This window comes from Poecilia reticulata, linkage group LG5, assembly GCF_000633615.1.
Source record: "Poecilia reticulata strain Guanapo linkage group LG5, Guppy_female_1.0+MT, whole genome shotgun sequence".
NCBI lineage: Eukaryota > Metazoa > Chordata > Actinopteri > Cyprinodontiformes > Poeciliidae > Poecilia > Poecilia reticulata.
In genome coordinates this window covers 11,498,532-11,524,005 of record NC_024335.1, presented here as the reverse complement: position 1 = coordinate 11,524,005, position 25,474 = coordinate 11,498,532, and the positions used below count along the sequence as shown (strand labels likewise).

Genomic DNA, 25,474 nt, shown 5'->3' with positions numbered 1-25,474 from the left:
TTAAAAGGGGAATGCTAGTCTGTGTTTGTTTAAAAATATTTGGTAAAATTGGTAACATTTGTGGGTGGCTTTGCCATTTTCTATATGAAAAATAAAACAGAACACTCCGATATGCACGATATGAACATGCTGATGCTACTGGGGATGCAAATTTTAAATACTGAGTAAATAAGAACAGATACTGTAAGAAGAGTACAAATAGAATTGGATATCACTTGGTCACTGGATGTTGTTGGATGCTAAGGATCAAATTGCAATGTTTGTCTAAAGGTGCTTTTAATAGTCTCCCACTGCATGTGAATTTGTGAAGGTGAATGTCTATTTGTCTGAGTAAATTATGATTGTGGATGCTTTAGATCAAATTTCAGTTGGAAATAGAAACAACATAGCCTTCCTGGCTCCAGTAAAGGCTGAACATGCGATGGGATGGAATAATGTGCCTCTTTATTTAAGTGTTTCTGGACAGTGACTGGCTACTTCTCCCTTCTCTTTAAATAATACATCTACTCACAATGACTAAATGTAGTATAAGAGGATTTAATAGACAAACATGTTTCCAGCTGCATTCGTTAACTCTAAGTACGCTTTCTTCAAGTGATATGATATAGTAGATACTATTGTTGTCTGACCACTTCTAATTATAAGACTATATGGATTATGGCTTCAGTTCTAAAGTGTCTGCAGCAAAAATTGTCAAAGATGACAGTTTCTCTAAGTATCAACCTTCATCCAATAGACATTATTGTCATTATTTCCTCCCCAGTTTTTCAAATCAATATTAGCCATTTCAAGACAGCTTATTTTGTTAATTAACGTTGTCAGGAAAGTAATTGCTATGTTCAAGTCATCAAGAATCAATTAGTGGAGGTGAATGTCTAAATCAGTCTGTGAAATTATAAATGCATGACACAGCACATAGAAGTCTGCACAGATGTTTATGTTTGTGCATTTAAGACTTATCCAAAAAAAAAAACTTGTGCAGTTGAGCATCGCACCTCTTATAAGAGAATAACAATTTAAGGATGCCACGCCTTAAACATTCATGGTTTCTAAGCTGCAGGGCATTTTTTCACCTCAAATCTAGAGCCAAACTTGCATATCCAGACTGAAGTACAAAAAAACCTTTATGAAGTATTTAACCCACCCTGCTTCACCGCCCACTTGACCTCTAATGCCTCTGGAGTCATCACTGACATGTAAAAAGCCTAAATGGCTTTTGGCAGTCACTGGGTCTGAGCTGAAGTAAAGCATCAAGCACTGCTTTGCAAGCTGCAGGAAGGATCTATTGCGGTTAAAAAAAATAAGGGAAGGCACAGTGTGACCAGAGTGCTGTCTGAAAGAGAAGGGAACAGGTAGGTGGTTCACAAAATGAAGGCTTGATCAGAAATTTTACAGAGCAGGGGAGTAAAAGAGATATATATTTTTTGCATGTTTCCACATGCTAACATCCAGATTAATGCTTCATGTTGAATGATAATGGGATAGAAAAGATAAGTGCACTAGTCTAGGCAGTTGCAGTGGAACTGTAGAAAAAACATGAGTGTTATCCTTGTCCAAGAATAAAGCTTGTCGTTTTAAACTCAGTACCTTGCACACTTAGCATTACATTGCAAAGTATTTTAAAACATTATTCATTAGGCTGTAGATTAAATGTTGCATATTTGCTTCTGATGCTTGAAATCACCGTATCCTGGTTACTGAGCTTAAATTTCACATTTTTAAAGAGGTTGGATCAGTGAAATATGGTCAGAGATGTGAAGCTGTTGGATGACAACTAAGTTTAGATGAAGGTATCAATTCAATAGTAACCTGAGCTTTAGGAGCTGGGAAGCAAGAAGTGGACTGTAGTTTGGCAAGTGATCAATTTCTTTTGACGTTGAAGAATCTGCAGAGCTGTGTTTCATGTTGACTTCTGCATGCATCTTTATGTGGTACACCTTAAAATGTATGCATATCAAGATCATCGTTAGAAACATGAATGTCTTCAATGTAATAAAATAAAGCAAATAAAAAATTCTAAGACGGAGAAAATACAAAACATTTTTTATTTTCAATTTGACATCATGCTATTTTTGAACACATGAGCAAATCCAAAGGGAGGTTCATGTAGCACCATTAGAGCTCATTTGTCACCAAAGGTCTTACCATTAAGCTGAGTTTTGTGAGTTACATTGCTCAAGCCACTTTCTGTCTTGTTCACTCTGCTGCGATCACTGACATGTTGGAGGAAAAAAAGCAGGGAGCGACATCTGAGAAGCTACTAGATGCCATTTTCAGAGTATGTGGTCAGTGGTGCAGTCAGCTGAAGTGGGTGGAAGCTGGATGTCACGTACTGCTATTATATTAAGTATGTTCTGACTTTGTGTTGTGCGATGACTTCAGAGACTTTTCAGAAAACTCTTCTTTTAAGATGTTGTTTGTTCTTGTTGCAGGAATTGGTCAAGTATAGCCCAAGGCAAGCTATATAGACAGTAAAGGATTAAGAACATTACCCAATGATATTTATGTACATATTAATGTTTTCAAATTTGTGTTTTCTTTAAAACACATGCTACTAAAGTGTATACAAAATTATAAAGTTTTGAATATGTCCACAGTAAATCAAATGCAAGTCCAATATTGCTTGGTGTCAGTTTTACAGTCAAAACCGATTTAGATTTCAGTTCAATTAATTTCAATTTATTCATATATACAATGCCAATTGATAAATGCCAGGAGGCAAACAGATACATCAATATACTGAAATATTAAACAATTTCCATCAAAATATAGAGGCACATTCAAAGACAATTACATACACACCAATTCAATCCTAGTAATAAAACAGTGTCCTTAAGTTCAGTTTATCACACTAATTGGTTATAGGTTTCCAAGGATACCCACCCAACTGAACTGAGCTACTGGCTTTAAAGCATTCAGTTATTAACTTTGCAGAAATCGCTCATAATGTGCATGGATGTTGTGAACATGGAAAAGAAGACTTCCTTTTAAAAGAAAGAAAACTACTGCAGAACCTGGTTCAGTGTGAACATTTATAAGTCACAATCGACCACAGATTTTAGAAGACAGGAAAACTCAAGAAAAGAGAAACACTTCCTTTGTTTAAGAGAGGAAATTTTCAAAAAAGCTCTGAGTTAGTGGTAAAATCTATGGGAGGAAATACAAATAGAATTAGTTGAAGCAACATCTTTAATGCCTTCGCTTAGGAGAGAAATAAAGGATTGAACACAAAAAGAAAGGGGTCGCATTTGCACATTTGTCATCTACAGAGAGAACCTATATATTCATGCTCTTATGGTGTGATGAATTATTCCTGTATATTATACCTGAGCAATTATAGTAAATAAGGAATGGTTTGATGTAACATCCTGCTCAGAGTTTCTTTTTTTCTTTTCAGAGGTTGAACATTTCCAAAAGCCTGCCTCTTACCTTAATCTGAACAACTTTTCAGGTTACCATCAATGACAACCTGCCTCTTTGTATGTACATAATGGCATTATTAGGCATGCATTTTTTTCACTCTCAAAGCCAAAGAAGTGTCTCCTGAAATGTAGCCTGCAGCACAAATCACAGTCTTGTTCAGGGTGGATTCAGAACCATTTTGTCTTCAGTACCCCTCCTCCAGAAGTCAGAATTCATTAAGACATTAAGAGTGCAAAAGCCAAACATTGCACCCTACGTGTAATGAGCTAAAAAAAAATATCCAAAACAAAACAAAACTGGAGAATATGAGGGTGGGATATCTTTTATTAAACAGAACCTCAAGCCAGCAAATCTTCACCAACAGACTGCTTCGGTCTTACCTATGTGGTTTATAGTACAATGTTGCTGCAAGAACTCCTCACTTTATAGTACAAATGCAAAAGCATGTATATTAAAAACATATGCTGCATATGTGCTAAAACAAATTAAATAAAATTACAAAAAAGCTGACTTTGCAATTAAAATCAAATCAATTTAATTTCACATTGTTTTCTTTTCCTTTCAAAGATGTCTGTCTCATTTTCTATCAGAAGCAGACTTTTCAGTTGAAAGTAATTTTCGATTAAAAAATATACTTAAATCTGTCATGGGTGAAAACTATTGTGGGCTAAGTAAGTAATATTATGATTAGATTCAACATTTAGTCTTGAGTGTGTAATCTGCTGATGTGATTAACTGAAAAGAAGTTTACACAGCAACAGACAGAAACTAAAACAGAGTTTCTGAACATTTAAATTCAACACCAGCACTCTCATATCTACCATTTGTTCATCTATGCATCAAAAGGACCGTCACTGAAACAAATCACAGTACAGCATATGCAGTTTGTCAGTCAATCTATGACCAAAGAGATGTTAGAAGAGATACAGCAAGTCCCTGAATCTCTTACTTATATGTATTTTTGGATGTTATGAGTTTCCCTGTATTTTTATTTAACAACATGGTAATTATACAGCAAAAAAAACATGAAGAGACTAAAAAATATACTTCAATCCGGACAGATGAAACTATAATGATTAGAGTGTACATTCCAAACCAACCAACCAAAAGGTGTCATTCCAAACATAAGAATATGAGTTTAGAGAGGCATTTCTATTGTAATACGTACTGCCCAGATAGCTATCATCAGTATTACAAAATGTTTACAAATTAACACTTGTTTACATTATATAAAGCTAACCCAGCCTCAATTCCCAGGATAAAAAGAACCACACCGATAGCTTTTGTCAAAATGTATGTGATAGGAAGTATGACCCTTTTAGTCAGTTCATGTCTGCATGAAACTACAGATGAATTTGTTGCTTCAGTACGCAGAGCTTTGCCAAGTTGTGCACATTTCCCAGGGCATTATACCACCAAATGTCTTTTATACCTGAAAGTAGCTTCTCTTGCAGATTTTTCCTTCTAAAAATATGTAAATTATTTTCAAATGTCCAAACACTGCCACTTTATATAGTTTTAAATATCCAATTCTTCTTCGTGCATCTTTAAGTCTTCACTAAAATCTGTGCTTAATTTACAGCTGCCTGTGAAGACCTCATGAGACAGGAACTCAGATCATGTTATGATCAACAGTTACTGTAAATAACACCAGCTGCTGCCTCTTACTGTCAGGTTTAGGTAACTGCAATCAGCGGGAAGGAGTGGTATAACTAAAAAGCCTTTTGAACTTGAAGTAAAAAAAAACAATGTTCCGAAAATGGCAGATATTTCTGTAAGAATCTTTGAGTGGTCTGTGCTTATATTTTCAAAGAGAATTCGTTAATAATAAGATATGAGCCATCTCTAAGTTAAGTCTGTCTCCTCAAAGTCTGGGGAAAATATGAGATATGTATGTATGAGGTGCTAAGGGTTTTTGTTTTATCTCTCTGTCTTTTGTTCAGAGTCCTCTGAATCTGCTGATCTGAAGAGGAAATAAAGATGTTGAAGAAGACAAAGGTGGCCGATGAAACTGCCACTGGGCAGGCAGGTAAGTGCAGAAGTCAGCCAAAGGTTGGTATTCCAGCTGCCTCACCCTTCATTTTCTTTCAATCCAGAGATCATCAACATAATAAAACTTAACTAAACTTTATAAGTAAACTTCATAGTCATTTAAGATTGCGACAAAAGAATCAAATATGTTCAGGACGTGGACATACTCAACAAAACAGCAACAGCAAAGAAGACAGTACCAATGTCATCTAGTCTTGAAAGATCTTTGAAGATGTGGAACCCAACATTTTTGGTTAATGCTGGGAACAGCTAATAATTGCAGAGGAAATAAAATCAAGTGGAGGAACTCAAACTGCCAGTGACAATTTATTTGCTCTTTAACCTTTAATGTCAAGATATCTCACCAAAGAAGATACAGAGAGAAATGGTGATGAGATCACCCAATTCATGCATCACAAAGACAAGAAACAACTATCAAGTTACACCGGTCAGAACTGCATTCTGATTATGGTGCTTTTCTCTTTCCCAAGAACAGAATCACAAAAATATAGTAAAAGAAGATTGAATTTAACCAAGCTGTATCCCCCAAAGAACAATCACAGGAAACCTCTGTTCCTGATGAAATGTGGCAACAAAAAATTACTGAACGTCCAACACATGACCTGATGGCCACATAGGAGTCAATGCACCACATTAGGGATGCTTTCAAATAGTCACGGAATTGAAACAATATCTTTCTAAAATGGATTTTCTTACAACCTGCTTTTCTCCAAGTATTACCTGAATTAATCTCAAGCACCAAGCAGAAATCATCCTGAGAAGCCTGCAATGTGGAAATATGTAAGAAAGCTTCGTGTTGAGTCTTAACAGTTGCACGGCACAACTCTTCCAAGTCATATGCTAACATGCTGCATTATCTTTTGTCTATCACTAATAGTTGTTGTTGTTGTGTTGTCAGTCTCTGCATATTTGATCTGCAGATATTCTGTGTTGTATTTGTCCACCCAACCTTGAGTTACAAACTCTAAATATGTGGTCCCTTGTGTTTCTTCTGTGTTCTTAATCCTGTCAAAGTTCCAACCTGCCATGGTTCTTCTGTCAGGATTTTTATTTACCTGTCCTGTGCCTTTTCCTTCTGTCATGTTGCGTGTTAAATCGACGGTTCTGAGGGAGTACACCAGGACGACAAAGGTATGCAAGAAAAAAAGATAATCAAAATACAAATGAATAATTTTCTGTACGCATGATGCCATGCTGGGTTTCGTTGCATGAAAAATTACATCTCCATTATCCTTATCAACTCTGTCCTTGAACCTTGAAAGGTGCTTTCCAAAAATGGATGACAAACCTTTCTGTGCCGCAATGGATGCATTTCATTGTGACAACCTTCATACCATGTAAAAACTTGTGACAAGCTGTAACAAGAAGGCGCTGTGAATGATTGTGATGTCTCTACTGTAGCTTGAGAGTCGATGGGAAAATGCCACTTTTTACTGACAACCTTGAATCCAGATCTGTCCTATCCAAATGTGACCTTCAAGCTCAACTCAGGAATCTATTTTGCAGGAAACATCATACAACATGACAATCCAGAGAAAGTGACTGATAAAATTAGCTATTTTTATTCTCATTAAGCTCAAAATAAGTCAAATTTTGGATCATTTACCCACAAGGAAGGTTAATTATAAATGTTTGTTGTTTCTCAGAGAAAATATAAAAAAGAGCAAACTTAAAAAAAATAGATACTTCTGAAACATTTGACCTCTTTATGCTTTCTGGCATATTGCTGTCATGGAGTTGCTCGGATACAAAAACTACTAAATGTGTAGTCATTTTTTTACCCCTACATTGAAGGCTTATGATAAGCAGCTTAACGGACACCCCTGACATGTACAAGCCTTGTAAAATAACATACTCCTTGAATGTTTCCACAGTTTCCAACCTTCAACGTATTTTATATGGATGAGCACATGGTTATCACAAATGATTTCTAATAAAAATCTGAAATGTGGAAATTACCATTTGAAAATCAATTTTTACTCGTATACCACTATATAACATCCAGTCCAACTAATTACTTTAAAAAGTCACATAATAAAGGAACATACAGCCATTTGCAATTTAGCCACAGCTTTATTACAGCTTTCAGGGCTTTGTTAGAGATTTGTTAAAAAAAAAAAAAAAAACATTTTGAGTTTAGATTGGGCCTAAAAATACAGCCCAACCCAGCTGAACCCCATAAACATTGTGTCCAAGCCTGATCCAACCCAACTAATTAACTCTAATTAGAGGCCAGTGCCCAAAGTACCCCAACATATTTTAAAATGCTACCAGTTAAAACTTTTTCCAGATCTCCAATTTTGCTCTTTACTTGCTTAGAGCAACTTTTCCCACTTTTAGCTTTATTATCTTCCTGCTCCATCTGTCGCTTTTTGTAACTGCAGGGTAAGTCAAGCGCAGATGTTCCATAAACCTGCAGTTTGAAAGCAAAGTACCCCATTACTAACATATGGAACAATCAAATCTTTGATGTACAAAAAGATGTTTAAATTATATTCTGAATTTAACAGGGAGCTAATAGAGAGAAGCTAAAGTAGAATAAATGTGATCTCTCCTTTTACGTAGTTTTCATCTTGGTTTTAAAACCAGATATGCTTTGGAAGCCCGTTTTTTTTGTAAACAGATTACAGATAAACTTAGAAATATTGGTAGCAAAATAGGATTGTCCTTAATTTATATATGATGTATGTCTCTGGAGACAATAAAAACAACAACAAAAATTCACACTTTCCTCCAGACAAAGCTTTGGCACAAAAATGCACTTTGTTTTGCATCTTGACATCCACTGTTTGGATGAAGAAATGAAAAGACAATAGGACGTGAGGTACAGCAAAAACCCAAGGTTTATTAAGTTTTTCCTGAACTTGGGGTTAAGGATCTAAACATTCTTAAGTTCTGTTTCCTGAAGCAGAACCTTAGTGGCAGACAAACTACACAAAGACTAACTCTTATTAGAGATTGGCTTTGTTTTTTTAGGTAAATTTGGGAAAGCTTTTTCAAATCACTGAGCAAAGGAGAGTTAGATATTTTGAATACACATTAATAGCATATTACATTTGCAGTTTCAAGACAATGTAATTCATTATACATTTCAGGGTAAAAGGAAAACCAGTTCAGAAATTCTTTAAATATATTCTAGTTCATGCATGAGCTGTGAATGATGTAAAACAGAGGTAGTTCTTACTTAAAAACAACCTCTCTGTTAACCCAAGTATGAATATAGAATATGTTCCTGTTGGAAAAAAAGAAAGATTTAACAGTTTATCTTGCTCTTTCACAGTAAGCATTTTCCATTAACTCTGCTTAGTGCTACATGTGTTGGTGAGAGTTCAGGGTAAAGTGAATGCAAAAAGAAGCAAAGTAGGTGGGAATGGAAATTAAACAAGTTATATTTTATCCCAGTGAGAATACTTGTGGGATTGGTAAAAACCAGGAGAGTGAGAAAAAAAAATATTGGCAGGGTCAAACAATGGCAACTTACCAAATATCCATTCCCTTCACACTTCAGCTGGCTAAAATAAAACTATGTTAGGTTAGTAAAATGGAACAAAATGTAGTGAAAATCTATTGTGGGTTTGTGTAACAGCATGTTTGGGTCACAGTTTGTTCCGCTTTAGTGGCATTTTCCCAACAGGATCACACTCTTTTTGGGTAAACATACATGCCTGATATGTAGGCTCCTCTCACACCAGATTAAAACTGCATAATGGCATAAAAACCTTGTGGGGTCTAGGAGAGTTCATCTGTTAAATATTAAAAGCGTACCAAGCTTCACATTATTCACATGAGAGTTCCCTGACTGTTTTGAACTTTGACACAACTTATGTAAGGAAATAAGTTGTTGTGGTTTCTATTTGTAATGCCAGCATAGAAGTCCTTGAAGAGGCATGGGGGGTGTAACGGCACCAGTAGCAGTGGAGCTGGCACAGCTGTGAGGCTTGTTCCTCTGAGAAGTTGAAGCTGGACTGGCCATGCTGACCTCATGCTAAGGCTACTATAATTCTCTTGGCACTATGGCTGTTATGTGCAGTGCATTAAGCCACGTCTCTGGCTTTAGTCAAAAGAACATAAGCAGTCAACTGTAGTGAACAAGTCACTGTAGTGTCAATGCTATAGGAGTGTGCTCAGGCCCCCTTTGACAAATAAATTAGTTAGTGTTTGGTTCATTGCTGGAGAAGGACACCCAGTTAGGGAGAGGATTACACACCTCTAAATTCTCCCCAGGCTGTGATTATTGAACGACTGAAGAAAGACTTGAGTTTTTCAGACTGCACTTTAAATGCATTATTTTGCAGTTTTACAGTCTAATTTTACAACACTCACAGTGGGACTCAAATCACAACCTAAGGCTTTAGCGGCTTGGCTTGACTGATTCACAAGTATCCTCCTAATGGTGTCTTGTAGCAGATTACAATATGTGCTCCAGATGGCACGCTTATTAGTGCACAGCAGTCTGTATAGACTGCTTTTAACATGCTGAAAACACTAAATGTCTTTCATTCTTTACAGTAAGGTTGAAACTGGCAGTGGTGATCCAGAAATCGCCAAGCAATGTGATTCTCATGGACTGTGGTAGGGTGACCAGGAAAGCAGAAGACGAAAATATATCGGATCAGGACAGATAACATAGAAGAAGATTTTCCAGATTTTCTGCAATCCATCAATGTTTGGACTCTTGTGCAGCTCTTTCAGACCACACAGCAGTCATAGCCTGGTGTGAGTGGGCCTTAAAAGACAATCATACAGCCTGTTAATTTTTGTTTTGTTTTCATTATGGAAATCAATGTCAGCGCTGTCCAACTGTCTTTTTTGTGTTATGCTGTGTATCTGATGGAGCAAAAAAAAAAAAAAAAAAAAAAAAAACTATTTCAATGATTAAAATACACATTTAAAGGAATTTCTGCTTATTTGTGCACTTAAACTTGGTTTTGCATTATTCTGTTTGTAAGCTAATTAATTGGGTCTTAATTGGTTCTTGATTCATTTAGGCATCAAGAAGAAATCAAAAGTGCCTGGTGTCATGATTACACAGTTTATGGAGGAACTTCCTGAAGGAAAAACAACTCCAGATTTCACACGGAAACCCATAGCCCTCACTATCCAAGAGGGTAAGATTTTCCTGTCTGCAAATATGAACTGTGTTTTTAAGATTACCTGGAAAGGAGCAGAATGGTTGGGGGCAGATAATCTGAGCTCAAAGGCTTGAGCCTTTAAAAAAAATAAATACACGCCTTTAAGAAAAACAACTCAAAACACTTGCACATGTCTGGTCTCTGCAAGAACTAGGAATTTTAGACTTTTTTTTTCTGTCAAACTGCAATCTTACCACAATTAACAGCTGAAAAATCAATGCAGTAGGACAATATAAACAACCACAAGGTAATGTATTGCAAATATGTAGCCCCACGTCTAAAACAGAAAACGATATTCACGATAATAAATGGTTATATGTAAAGAGTTAAAAAAAAAACTATAAAGACAGAAAAATGTGAGATGGATTTATCAACTCTGATAAGATATTTGCAATACGTAACAAAAATTTCATCACTGATTTTTATTAAACAATATTTTAAACAATGTCACAATCAATATTTCAGAAGACAATTAGAATTTTAACAAAGCTGTTATTTCTTATTTTCCCTTTGGCAATATTTTGATCTCTCCAATTACATTTTAAGAGATCATTATGGTTACCCTCACTCAGGTGTCTTAGAGAGCTTCACCATCTCAATCACCAACGTCCTAAACATTACAGAAAGCATTTCATGTCCAATTAAACAAGAACCTAGAGCTGAAATATGATCACGTTCCAGGAACAATGTGTGTTAATTATATTAAATATTTACTTAATTACCGCTATATCCATAAATACACATATTTTTGTTCGAGACAGAATCTGATGTCAGCCAGACTAAACAAACTCTCATTATTTTTTGTAAATAAATACATTAAAAATATATTTTTTAAAATCCTAAATTGTTCAATTAAAACATTATCTATATTTACTCATCTGAAAAATATGTCTTACTTTTGGTTCATGGCCAATTTATTTTGAAGTTTGTTTTTGTTCATTTCTTTTTAAGTTGACTGTAAGAGTGCTATGTTGCAGGTAAATTTGCATACTTTAAAGCCATTGTGGTGGGAGATCCAACACCTACTGTAACATGGAGCAGAGCAAATGGAGAAATCATTTTTCACCCTGATGTGTGTCAGCAAAAATATGATGAGGCATCAAATGAACATACCCTCGAGGTAAGTTTTAATAAAGCAAAAAATACAAATTGCTCTCATCGACAATAAATAAAAAATTTTAATACATAACAATGAAACATTGACATTATGACTAAAACAATAAACTGACATTTCCTCTATTTACCCTTGTAATAGTTCCCTAAGGTAGCTCCAGAAGATGCTGACACATACAAGTGTTATGCAGCCAATGAATATGGGAGAGCTGTTTGTACCGTTATTCTGAATATTATTGAGGGTATGATTAACTGTGTAAAACTAAAGTTGTTTTATTCTGATAAAGGTATCTCTAGATCATGTGGACACATTGTGAAGCAGAATTAAAGTTTTGTATCGTTTGTTCACAGTGGGATTCTCTAAGACCAAGGAACTTCAAAAGATTCAAGGAGAAGGTAAATCTTACACAACTAATCTTTACAAAATCATAAATGTCCTTTCATTTGCTTTTGCTAGTATGCTGATTTACTAAACACATTCCAGACTTTGAAAAAGCCTTAGGCTAAAATAAGATTTCATTGCAGCAGTACATTACCACAATTTTTGACAAATAATTTTGTTTCTGTAATTACTTGCGTAATTTTATTAAGTGAAAAATCTCCTTTTAAAAATATTAGATATATTTTTGTTTTTATATTTAGTGCCACATTTACTGGCATCTCTTACAAATCATGTAAAATAAATGTGACAAAACATTTTTTTTCTACTTTTTACTTTGTCTAGACATTTTAATTTAGTAATCTATAACTATGTTTAACATGTTCAGGAAAACAGTTACATTTCAAAGATAGAAAGATATCCCATACTTGCAGACAGATGTGTTTTGAGTCAGTGAATTGTGAAAAGAAATTGTCTGTTTACATAAACTGTCTCATATCTTCCCTAGATGTGACAGAGTTCAGAAAAAGACTCAAAACACGGTCAGTAAAATGTATTATCTTTTATGGTAGCCTAGTACCTTTTCAACCACAAGAACTAATGTTTTAGTCAAGCTCCACACAACAAATGTGTCATTTTGCAGTAATCCTGATGGAACTCGTGAGGAAAAGACAATGGATGCAAATGAAAAGGTCTGGGAAATCCTGCTTAGTGCAGAAAAGAAAGATTACGAGCAAATCTGTGCAGAGTATGGCATCACTGACTTCCGTGGCATGTTGAAGAAACTTACTGAAATGAAAAAAGAGCGAGAAGAGGAGATTGCACAGGTACAGTTCCTGTTGTTTCTTGTTTTGGATGAGTTATGATATTCCCCAAAAGCAAAAAAGTACTCTTGCATGATTTATTTTTTTCATAATTTACGTTCACCTGCTTATTTTTGCTACAGTTCATCTCACATATCAGGACGCTCAAACCCGTTGAGGTCAAAGATGATGACTGTGCAACAATTGAGTTGGATATGGACCTCTTAGATTCTGGCAGCAAAATATTTCTGTATAAGGTGAGGCACACGGACAATCCTTGTTTATTTTGAAGAATTTTGATAAGCAAACTATTATAAAATTGAAAATCTCTGCAGAATGGTGTCATGGTGCCATTCTCAAATGAAGAGGGAGAAGGAATGAAGCATAACTTAAAACAAGTTGGCAAAAAATATGTGTTCACAATCAAAAACCTAAGTAAGGATGATGCTGGGCTCTACTCTGTGGATGTGGAGGGAGTCAATGTATTTTCCACAGATTTTAAAGGTAAGAGCCAATTAGGTTTAAGGCAACTTGAAATGTTTGTGTTTGTTCCTTTTTTACAATTCACAACATAATTCAAACTTTAAGATGTACCAGCAAAACAAGGTAAGATTTGTGCCACTTTTTTCTGTGATTATATAGTGGTAGTTTAGAAGAAATGTCATCTGACTCCAAAAACAGGACTGGCTCAAGAATACCTGCTTTGTGAAAGAAAAACACAAAGTTATTGGCAGCAGTAAATCTTCTAGTGACTACATATAGGACAGGAACACTGTCAAATATATCAACTCTTAGCCAGTGGTAAAATATCCAAGATGAAAGCCAAAGTAAAATGTGGTGGCAGCAATGTCTCCTTTATTGCAGAAGAACTGGGCTAAACATGCAAAGATATGGTCATTAACAGACACAGAACTAAGCCATTGACTGCTTAATTAACACAGAAACAAACATTTAACTTATATGAAATAAAAATCAAACCTGCTGGGATTTTTTTTTTGCTTTTAAAATGTAAAATATCTCACCCAATGTCACACTGATGTTTGTTTGAATCAAACATACACAAAGTGTCCATCAATGAGACTTAGATAAGTTGCATTATTTGTATAGAGGTAATGAAAGGCATTTGTCTCCCTCTTCAAACTCTGCAGTGCCTGAAGTTGACTTTGCTGTCAAAATTCAAGAAGTCAAGGCGGAAGAACGAGAGGATGCTCTCTTTCAGTGTGTACTCACTGCACCAATGAATGAGATCAATTGGTATGGCAAAAGTGCTTTGCTGACAAATAATGAGAAGCATGAGATCATTGTATCTGAAGATAAACTCATCCATAAGTTGATTGTGCGGGACTGCCTGCCTCTGGATGGTGGCATTTATGCTGCTGTGGCAGGAATCAAGTCTTGCAATGCCTGGCTTGTGGTTGAAGGTGAGAAAACTTTTATTGCCCATTTTTGATGTTTGGAAATAATCTTCTGACCGATCAAAAATACCTCAAATATGAAGACAACACAATTACAAGACCACAATTTTGTTTATTTATTTATGTATTTATTTTACTTTTATTTTTTTTACAGTGGAGAAAGATCCAGCCAAAAAGGGCAAAAAGGCAGCACGGAAAACCACCATTGCTGGAGCAGGCAATGATGAAGAACTGCTGAGAATAGCAAAGGAACAGCAAGAAAGATATCAGAAAGAAATGGAAGAAAAAGCACAACTCGCCAAAAAAGCTCAAGAAGAGAAGGAATTGGCGGCTGCAGCTGTCCGAGCAAAGCAAAAGGCAGAGGCTGAGGCCAAAGCTGCAGCAAAGGCTGAGGCCAAAGCTGCAGCAAAGGCAAAGAGAGCGGCCACTGGCAAAGATGGAGCTGTTAGGAAAACTAAGAAAAAAGTACCTGGTGCTGGGGAAGGATCTGCCGCCGACGGGGTCAGTGGGGCCACAGGGGGGGTTGTAGGTGTTGGTGAAGGTAGTGCTGCAGGTGGAGCTGCTGCTGGTACTACAGGCGGAGCTGCTGGTGCTACAGGTGGAGGCGGCGCAGCAGGTAGTCTAGCTGGTGCCGCAGGTGGAGGTGCAGGAGGTGCTGGAGGAGTTGGAGGGAGAGATGGGAGTGGAGCTGCTGCAGGTGGGGCTGGAGGCAATGAGGGTGGAGATGTGGAAGGAGGTTCTGAGGTCGAAAGCGATGAGGATTCATTTGAAGATTCAGATGAGGACATTGAGGGAGGAGGAGGGGGAGCAAAAGGAAGGGAAGGAGGAGAGAAGGGGGATGTGGGAGGTGAAGGAGAAGAGGGAGGAGAGAAAGGAGAAGGAGGAGAAAAGGGAGGGGAGCGGAGAAAACGAGTAAGAGCTGGCCCACTGGTTCCTGATGAAGTTATAGGTAAGAAACTAAATCATAAAATTCATATTATTTTCATTTTCACTACCATCAAAATCAATTTTCCTTTAGGTTTATTTTTACTCAGCAAAAAATGTGTAAATGCAGAAAATGTGTTTTTTTTTTATGGTGGGTTTTGGAAATACTTGACGAAAGTTTTCCAACAAAAATAGCTGACTTCACATATCAGTCTAAAACCAACACCTAACATTACTCTATTATCTACTTTATTTACAAGTATTGTAAAATTATTTTAAAAGTTTTGTATATCAAGCAATGTTTGATATACAACATAAATTGTGATAATTTTGTATAAAATTGACTATCATTACTGATAGAACATAAAAAGATGGGGGAAAAAATGATCCAGAAAAGAAGAGGAAATTCACAAATTGGCTTGTGAAAATCAAGCAGTAACTTTTTTCTTTTGGCCAGACAGTGTATTTGATATATTTGGCATATTTGGGTTTTCTGTGTAATAAGTGTACTTATATGTGTGTAAACATGTTTGTTTTCATTGTGTTATAAACCTCTTGTTTGATTTATAAAAACTGAGAACAAATCGGCAGGATTTAAATAGAAATGGTAGAAATCAACCTAGATATGGACTTAAATGCACACTTGCTTTAATGAGTACATAAAAGCAAACTTTACACAAAGCATGCAAAATGCATCCCATGGTTGATCTTCTCCATGACCCTGTTCTCCATTTTGCTTTTTTCTGTTGCAATTTATCTTCTCACTATGGTGATTTTTAATCTTTAACGGTTTTTTTGTTTTTATTAATGTTATTTGTCAGGCTAATTCTACAGCAGATGAAAAAAAAAATTGACTTGATGCTATTTAAAATGAAATCAACTAAAATGAAAAGCCAATAACGTTGGAAGAAGATATGCCCGAGGTGAAAGTTGCATGGGCGAGCAGCAAGCTGTGATGATGAGGGTGCAGATGAAGGTGAGCCAGCAACAGCTGGCAAATGTTCAGGGGGTGCACGGCACATCCCGTTGATCGAGCAGAGAGTTAGCGGTAAGATTGCCGAGTACTGCATTATTTGCTGCATGGGAGGTATAATCATTGCATTAAATTATTCAATGCATTGATAAAATTTATAGAGATATGGTATGTAGGTTAACAGAATACGTCCATAACCACTAGGCAAAAAGCTGTTTATTACCATAAATTTAAATACAAAAGAGTTCATTAAAACCACGATTGTGCCTTAAAGGAATACTAAATACATCTGATTCCAATTTTGGTTTTGTTATGTTTGTGGAGTATTGGCTGTCAGTCTGTCAGTCTGTGAATATCAGATTAGTCATTAACTGTGTTTCTTTGACCTGCAGGTTGGACATCAGCAGAAAATCCTTTTGTTTGTCTCAATGTTTGTCTTTTGTGGACAATTTGAAAGCTTTTGTGCTTTGAATGCCTCTGTGTTAACATTCCTGCTTGGTGTTTCAAATATTAATTCAGGATGAGATGGTGCACTCAGGCAAATGATTTTAACACAGAGTAATAGACACACTGCTTAAGACAATGCAACTGAAATAGTCACTGTGTAAATGAGGTTTTAACAAAACAGAAAAATCAAGAAAGAGATGAGCTGACCTTTGAGGAGGTAATGCCCAGAAATATTTTTTTTCCTACTTTTTGTACATTTACTAAAGACTGACTTTCCATCAGAGAAATAAGAAGTTCTTCAAATGAAGAACAAACTTTCAGTACTGAAGGGGTAATTTTCTTTCTCAACAGCTTGTATTTCTGTCAACATAAAGTGAATAGAGGAAAATGAATGGCACAGAAGACTTTCTTTTAAGCTTTAAGAACTCAACTTGTCAAACTGAAGAAAGCCTCTAGAAAATAAGCCATTTAAGTTTCATGTTCATGAAGATGTCTTCAATTCAAATGAAGGAAAAACACACTTTGAGATGTTTTTTCCTGACTTCATACATGAATTCTATTAAATTTAAAACATTACTTGAGATGTAATATTATGCAGGTAAGTCTGTATGCAGAGAAGAAAGACTGTTCATTTATTCATATAAAGTTCAATCCACATATTCACAAACACTGCTTTAAAACAACATTTTTCCCCATTACTGTCTGGCATGAAGTCATATTTTCCTAATTAAGATCATGTAGGTTGACCAAAATTATTTCCACTTGCAAAATGTGAAATTAGTTTTTGTACTTTCTTCAAATTCAGAAGTTGACACAACATCTTAGCATTTGATTTGATTTAATTTTAATGTGAATGACAGGTTGAATATTTTCTGACAGATGTGGTGAAACTTGGTAAGGGTTGGAGGCCACCTCGCTCCCACACATTTTCTCCTCTGCCAACTTTATGGTTCTCGAATGGCCACTCTAAACTATTGACTCTGTTGTACTGAAACCACTCTGTAGATTATTTTGACAACACAGAGGATTAATTTACATTTGGTAGGCCTGTTTGTGTCCAAGCTTTAACCCTCTGTATTTTTCTGAATAATGTTCTTTGTGATGCTGGGATGTGTTTTGTGAAATCCATCAGCACCTCCTGCAGGAAAACAACCACACAACATGATGCTGGGATGGTTTAGATATAATTAAGTAAATAATGGTCAAACAGAGGTTCATAACTCTCTTCCTGATATTTTAGCAAAACATTTTTTTCAACACGTCACACATGGAAGCAGTGCATTTAAGGGATTGAGTTAAAAATAAATCAACAGATGTGCATTAAATTAACTGAAATGTTGTGAACTTTTTTATTGTCGTGATTTGGTCAAAATTACATACATGCATAGTGATGGTAGGATATAGGAGTAGGAATTCTTGGATTTGAAGAAAGCAGCAACCAAAAACTAAATCATAACTCTCCTAAAATGATGAATAAGTAGACTGATTTTATTTATTTATTTATTTTTCGGTTTTATTGGCTCTAGTGACCTTTATTTGATAGTTAATTGACAGAAAACAGGGTAATGAGAGAAGGAGGAAGACATGCAGCAAAGGTCGCCAGGCCGGGAATCGACCCTGCGATGGCTGCGTCGAGGACTGAGGCCTCCATATGTGGGTTGTGCTTAACCCCTGAGCCACCACAGCACACCCCAAGTAGACTGATTTTATGCCAGACAGTGAAAAAAAGGTCATATTTTTTCTGGTTTTAATTGTGTTCGTGTTTAGAAAGAAGAGAAAAATTAGAAAATATGATTGTAAAAAGGAGGGTAATGCGTGCATTTATTAACTTACTTGCTTCTCAGACCCAGGCGTTCACTTTCACGCTGGACTTTCTGACTGCAAAGCCATTATTGGAGAAGCAGCAGAGTTAGAGTGTAAAGTAAGCAGTGAAGAGTGTGTAGGAATCTGGTACAAAGATGGAGCTGAGGTGAGTTCAGACCCCTAAAGCAGTTATTATCAGCAAAGAATACCTGGATGACGCTGAAGCAATAAAGCAATGTTGTAATGTTTGTATTTTTTCCTCCAGATTCAGGCTTCTGAGAGTTTAACAATTTCAAAAGAAGGATATTTCCACAGGCTTAAAATCCACAAAGTCACAGAGGAAAATGCTGGAAAATATAAATTTGAAGCCGATGGCCGAAAAACCGAGGCTGAAATTGCTGTTGAAGGTAAAAACATTTCCATAATATACCAGAGTGTGAATGCAAGTCTTTAAACTGAATTTTAAAAAAGGTTTTGTGCATTTTCTTGGTTTCAGATCCCCCTCGATTTGATAAAGAGGAGCTAGAAGCATTTAAAGCTCCTGTGACTATAAAGAAGGGACACAAAGCTACTTATAAATTGTCTTACATTGGCCGGGAGCCAATAAAAGTCCAATGGTATCTTGAGGGTGAAGAACTTTCAAGTGAAGGCAATATAAATATTGAGACTTCTGATGGAACCAGTCGTTTGCTGATGATGAAGCTGCAGCACAAAGACAGCGGTGAAATCAAGATAAAACTGAAAAATGTGTTTGGGACAATTGAGGCCGTAAGCCAGCTAAATGTACTTGGTATGTATTTGACAAAAGTAACATGTAAGCATAACACATTCTGATCAACTAAAATACTATATTACCATAACGTGTTGCATTCCGACAGATAAACCTACACCTCCAATGGGACCTCTGGAGATTGTTGAAGCCTCCTCCTCTGTGATTGATTTCAAGTGGAGACCCCCAAAGGACAGTGGTGGATGCAAGATACAAAACTACATCCTTGAACGACAACAAGTTGGACGGAACACCTGGAAGAAGGTTGGACCAATTGGTCCTGTGGCCAAGTATAGGGACTCCGACGTGGATCATGGTAGGAGATACTGCTATCGTATCAGAGTGGAGACTGAAATGGGAACCAGTGAAATGATGGAAACTGAAGATATTCAGGCTGGAACAAAAGGTAAGTTCAAGTTAAATGCATCGGGGGTTTTTTTAGCAACTGAAATAACCAATCTGTAGTGAAGAGAAATATAACTGAAACAATTAGTGTTGTTCACAGCAGATGTGTTCTGTGCCTTATAAGCAGGCTTATTACACGTATGTAACCGTCCTGAATTTGATGCAAGTCCTCACCAGGTTTTATATACTCAATAAGAAAATAGTGGTAAAATGAATATTTCCCCTGTGTCAAAATTATTGTTTTAAATTGTAAATGATCTGTGCTTTACCAAATTCCATTTTTTTTAATCTTACCCAAATAGTCAAAACCACACAAAGATTTCTCCAAGTAGTCATTTATGAAAAAACAAAACAAAATGGAAAACTTGGAACTTGAAATTGATAATTAAAACAAATTTGAACTTAGTTAGCATGTGAAGATATTCAAATTGTGTAGATTTTCCCCTTCTCACATGTCTTCAGTTTAACTCAATGATAACAGAATCTTAAATTTGACACCTGACATTTACGTGAATCAAGGAATTAAAACAAATATTATAACAAATGCATTTAAAAACAACTTGAAACAAATGTATGTTTTTTGTGCATACAGCATATCCTGCACCTCCATCAGCACCAAAGGTTGCCAGTGCCTTTAAGGACTGCATCAACCTCACATGGTCCCCTCCTGCTGACACTGGAGGAACCAGCATTCTGGGATACAACCTGGAAAAACGCAAGAAGGGCAGCAACCTCTGGGGCCAAGTTAACCCCCCAAATGAGATTATTAGAGGTTACTTTACAATTTATCTATGATTTCTGCTAATTCCTAGCACTTTGTTATTTTTGAGGATAAACTAATCAAGAGTATTCATTAATGTTCCTATTCAGGTAAAGGATTTGCTGTAAAAGATGTGGTTGAGGGCATGGAGTACGAGTTCCGTGTGTCTGCAATCAATGACTCTGGAGCTAGCGAATTCAGCACTTCATCTGAGTTTGTTTTTGCCAGAGACCCTAAAAGTAGGTGGATGTTTACAAATGTTGTGACAGAGCTGTCATTGTTAATCTACATAAAATATTTGTGTGACATTAAAAGTGGCGCCAAATCATGTGTTTCAGAGCCTCCTGGTAAAGTGCTTGATTTGAAAGTGACAGATTCCACCTACACAACCCTGTCCCTGTCTTGGAACAAGCCCAAAGACATTAAGAAAGAGGAGGATGAAGCAAAGGGATATTTTGTGGAAATCAGGCCTGCAGAAAACACAGACTGGGATCGATGTAATTCTAATGCAATAACCATGACTACATATACGGTAAAAGGCATGAAGTCAATGGCCATGTACTGGGTGAGAGTTATTGCTACTAATGATGGAGGTGAGGGAGTGCCTCAGGAGCTGGACAATTACATTCTCGCTATGCCCCCTCCTGGTAAGTACATTTGCACCTAAATCAGTCTCTAAAAATACATTTAAAGAAACAGCATGCAAAACCAGGCACTGCCAGTTTATCCTCTATTGCTTGGGGGGACATTCAAGTTACAATAATTATTAGAAATTGAATTAAATTTCAACTAAAAACCTGTTCATGAACCTTATCTTCCACATAAGCTAACAGGACAGAGACAGCTAAAACTGCATTGTGCATTGGCCAGTTATTTCCACATGGGTAGTAAAGTGGTCGAAAGTCTATAAACCTTTTCCAAAATAAAGATTTGAAAAACTTTACTTCATCCATTGTAAATGGATGAATTTGTCATTTCACCTAGTATGGATAGCTTTGTTTCAACACTACCAAGTTTCTAAACTTGGTAGTGTTGAAAGTGATAAACATAGAAACTGATGTACCATCTAGAACAAAAATGATACATTGCAGATTACCTGGATGTAACTCAGCAGAACTTATTCATTTTAGTTAATCTTTTAATAGCTACTTTAACATAACTTATATTGAATAGCTTATTTGGTTATGTTAGGCCATGTCTGACCATTAGATACTTCAACAAGATTTCCTGGTAATTTGAACAATATGGGGGCACAGGGAGACATTTGGTTCTTTTTAGCTTCAAGTGTAGTTTATCTCTAAACAGTATGATATATTTTTTTCTTTTCAATGTATTTCCAGGATATCTCAAAAAAAGATGGGACGAATCATGATATGATTTTACAGATGTGCTTTACTGTATAATCAGCGCTATTATAAGTTATACAGAATCATCGTATGTATCAGTGTAGTGCGTAGGACAATTTTGTATAATTTTGTAGTTGAAATTTATTTTGTCTTTTTGCAGTGAAATGTGTTTGTCTATTCAGTTTTCATAAAAACACAATTGCTTTCTATTCTTTAAATAGTGAGACCACGATTCACAGATGCCAAAATCAAGAGTTTTATGATTGTGAGAGCAGGAAATTCTGCAAGATTCACCATTAACTTTGAGGTACTTTATCAGATGATTTACAGAAGTTAATTCATACCTATAAACTCCTGGAAGTAATGTTTTCATATTGTGTTGTAGGCTTCACCATGGCCAGAGGTAACCTGGCTAAAGGATGGCGTGCCAGTGTCTAAAAAGGTCACCATCAGCAATGCTGAGGGTACATCCCAGCTTTTGATTCCTTCAGCGGAACGTTCAGATACCGGCATCTATACCATCATTGTTAAAAACATTGTAGGACAGGAAACATTTAGCATTGAAATTAGAGTCACAGGTAAGTAATAGTGGTCTTCTTTCTCCATTGATGTATAATTCAGTAAAGCGAGTAACAAAAATGTTGAACTCTAGATGAGCCAAAGCCACCAGGTCCTGTGGATCTGGATGAAAACGTTCCTGGCACAGTAACCATCTCATGGACCGCATCTCCAGACGAGAAGCGCGATGACAGGCTGCACTACATGGTGACAAAGAGAGATTCAGTCAAGAGAACTTGGAACACCATTGCAGATCGAATCTTCAACAACAAATTTACGGCCTGCAACATCATGCCGGGTCGAGAGTACCAGTTTAGAGTCTATGCCAAGAATGACATGGGCTCCTCTAAACCATCCGAATCTGCAAAGTGGCTTATTCCTGCCAAAAAAGGTGACCGAATCTGCTTTTCAGGTTTAGAAACATATGTTGCAACACTGTGCAACTACGCATCACAAATCCTAAAGTAAATGCAATATTTTAACAATTTTAAGTTTTATTTTGTTGCTCAGATACTCATAAAGCTGACCAAATATATTTTACTTAACAAGACAGATTCTAGCCCTTTTCCACATAACAAGTTTGTCAAAAGAGGCATTTTTAATACTAGAGTGTGAAGAACTGCTTCTTTATTTTTTAAGTCAATAGTTATATTCCAATTAATTTTTTATATTGATTCTCTGCAGAAAAATTCACTGTGAAGATGCCAGAGTCCAAAGCCTGTGACCTGCAATGTCCTCCTAAATTCCTTGTCCCCCTGAAAATGCACACTGCTCCACAAGGCTATGAATGTTACATGAGCTGCGCCGTAAAAGGAGATCCAACACCTCATGTGACATGGCTCCGCAACAACATCAGTCTGAATACCAACACCAACTACTTCATCTCCAACACCTGTGGGGTCTGCTCTATGCTAATATTAAGGGTGGGAACCAAGGATACGGGGGAATACAAAATTGTTGCAGAAAATGCTTTAGGAAGAGCAGAGAGTTCAACTAAACTCACAGTCAGAGGTAAGTCCTTAACAGAACGCTTTGCACTAATGGAAATATTACACGTACATCTCAATAAATTAGCATACGATCCAAAATTGTATTTATTTTAGTAATTTAAGTTTAAAAGTGACAGAAACAAACTAAAGAAAAACATTTTAAGAGTTTATTTTTACCCCTCAAGGATTATTTCTCACAGCTATAAAATACAAAACATGTAAACACAAAAATATTTACTTATGGCTTACCTAATCTAGGGAGGACTGTTAACTTGATAGTGTATAGCCAACAGTCATTGAGCCCCTCTCCTCAAGGAGAGCAAGACAAAAAATGCAAAAGAATCCACTTTTAAGTGTGTCTGCATTCAAGCACATTCATATACAGTTAAGTAGAAGGAAAATGTGTGGTAAAAAATAGCTGCACTTAACAACAAGGATAACAATAGTTATCCTTGTTGCATTCTTTTCTGAAGCCAGTTAAGAAAATGAGAGAACATCAGATGCTTTTAAACCAGTGCCAAGATGATAACCTGAAAAAATGTGAAGAAAATAACTTGTCGGTTTCTTTAGTCACCCCAAGTTATGTTATAAATGCAGTAATTCATGGCAAATAACCCCTCTATCAAGAATCCAGAGCACATGCCGCACAGTTCATGGGCAGGCTTTTTGAAAGGCCAGTTTCTGTATTAGACATATTTTATTTATTAGTCCTATGCAATATTAAAATTTGAGAAACAGAATTTTACGTTTTTAATAGCTGTAAGGAAAATTAATCAGAATTAACAGCAAGATAAATACAAAACATATGACACTGCGTATGAAATATGAGTGAGTTATGAGCTGAATTACTCAAATAAATTAACTTTGATATTTTAATTTACCAGTCAGTTAAATAAAAATGACTAATGATCTCCATTTGCTTTCTTTGCAGAGTAAAGGGATCTACAGACAATGCCACATAAGCCACATAGTTGGAAACTGACGTGTTTTACAATCAAGCAAATCCCAGACGTGTGTAAAATGTACATTCAGTGTCACAGATGAAGCCTCATCTTGAAAAGTTGATTGTCAAAACTTTAATGTGCAAATAAAAAATAAACCTAGGTTTATAGACCTAGTACTTAACCTGTTTTATTAAACTAGAAAGCTGAATATACAAAATACAAATTATATATTTAGTTTAACTATTTGCCATTTGAGTACCTGAAATGATTTATTGATTTGATTCTACTGTCAATGCCTGAATTAATGATTTTAACATGAAGGTGATATAATTTTCTGCTGTTTCTCATTAGGCTGTTCTGCAACATAGATGGTTGCCATCATTTTATTCTCACAGACTTTGTTTTGGTTGCCTGTATTCTGTTGTGAGTTTACCAGAGAATTATGCCAACTGTTATGAAATATGGTGCAAAGGCAAAGTAACAGAAAAACTAAAAAAAAAAAAAAAGGATTAATACGTAAAAAGTTGTTTGTTTTGCGGGGTTTTGCTTTTGCTAAAATCTAGTCATACGAGATGGGTTCTGAGCAAACGTCAGGCTCCTCGGGGCTTTAAGGGGCTCCCACATGCTGACAAGTTTTGAATCCCTTATTCCTAAACATTAAGATTTCACAGTGGGAACTCAGTAGGAGAAAATGAGCCTTCCTGAGAGGAGTGAAAACAGGAACTGTTTTAGAATTGGAAAGTATGCTGAACTTCAATTAAACATTACTATTAGATAACACTAGATGTTAGTAGGTCATTGTGAAAATATCCATGTTTGTGCATGCAAGGTTGCAGTTTTAAGCAATTACTATGCTATTCATATGCCAATTTGTGTGAAAAGTTTTAATAAATATTGAACATTGCATTTTGATGCAACTTTTTAAAACTGAACAATGAGTTAGTCAAGTACTTTAGACATAAAAAATACATTATGCAGAAGTTTTAAAACTGATTCACTAAAAAGAACATCCACGACGCATGTAACAAGTCTTTATATAACGTGCCTCAAAATTCATCCCACATGTCAAGCTTCATTAAAGTTTGTCTGAATAATGTATGTCTACCATTCTCATGTTGTGACTGTTCATGTTTTTGAATTGTTCAACATCCCTTCGTAAGCATCATGGAAGAAGGAAAGGTCAACAGCCCAAACAACTAAAAACATGAATAATTTCTGGATGCAAGTCCTGAATGCAAG

The 25,474-nt window shown here is 36.1% G+C and overlaps 1 protein-coding gene across 2 annotated transcripts; it reads left to right on the top strand.

The window, feature by feature from the left end:
• Positions 1 to 1,207: 1,207 nt before the first annotated feature.
• igfn1.1 (immunoglobulin like and fibronectin type III domain containing 1, tandem duplicate 1) lies at positions 1,208 to 25,333 on the top strand. Of its 2 annotated transcripts, XM_008409018.2 has the most exons (24): positions 1,209 to 1,352; positions 5,367 to 5,452; positions 10,464 to 10,583; positions 11,585 to 11,727; positions 11,863 to 11,962; positions 12,072 to 12,116; positions 12,608 to 12,641; positions 12,743 to 12,926; positions 13,046 to 13,159; positions 13,238 to 13,406; positions 14,051 to 14,323; positions 14,472 to 15,266; positions 18,506 to 18,630; positions 18,730 to 18,871; positions 18,961 to 19,254; positions 19,343 to 19,639; positions 20,231 to 20,410; positions 20,509 to 20,637; positions 20,737 to 21,045; positions 21,966 to 22,051; positions 22,130 to 22,322; positions 22,397 to 22,693; positions 22,987 to 23,313; positions 24,223 to 25,333. In XM_008409018.2, exons 2-24 carry the CDS (start codon positions 5,404 to 5,406, stop codon positions 24,225 to 24,227), a joined length of 4,410 nt encoding a protein of 1,469 aa, XP_008407240.1. In that variant the 5' UTR covers positions 1,209 to 1,352; positions 5,367 to 5,403; the 3' UTR covers positions 24,228 to 25,333. The 2 variants fall into 2 exon arrangements, with proteins under 2 accessions (XP_008407241.1, XP_008407240.1); XM_008409019.2 differs by lacking the exon at positions 24,223 to 25,333 and having other exon boundaries at positions 1,208 to 1,352; positions 22,397 to 22,692; positions 22,985 to 23,125.
• The last annotated feature ends 141 nt before the right edge of the window (positions 25,334 to 25,474 follow it).

What these genes read in the sequence shown, in the direction of transcription:
- igfn1.1 (XM_008409018.2), top strand. Translation starts at nt 5,404, where the DNA reads ATGTTGAAGAAGACAAAGGTGGCCGATGAAACTGCCACTGGGCAGGCA. An exon ending in CAAATGAACATACCCTCGAG is followed by an intron (nt 11,728 to 11,862) that starts GTAAGTTTTAAT and finishes CCCTTGTAATAG; the next exon opens with TTCCCTAAGGTAGCTCCAGA. An exon ending in TCTCGCTATGCCCCCTCCTG is followed by an intron (nt 21,046 to 21,965) that starts GTAAGTACATTT and finishes TTCTTTAAATAG; the next exon opens with TGAGACCACGATTCACAGAT.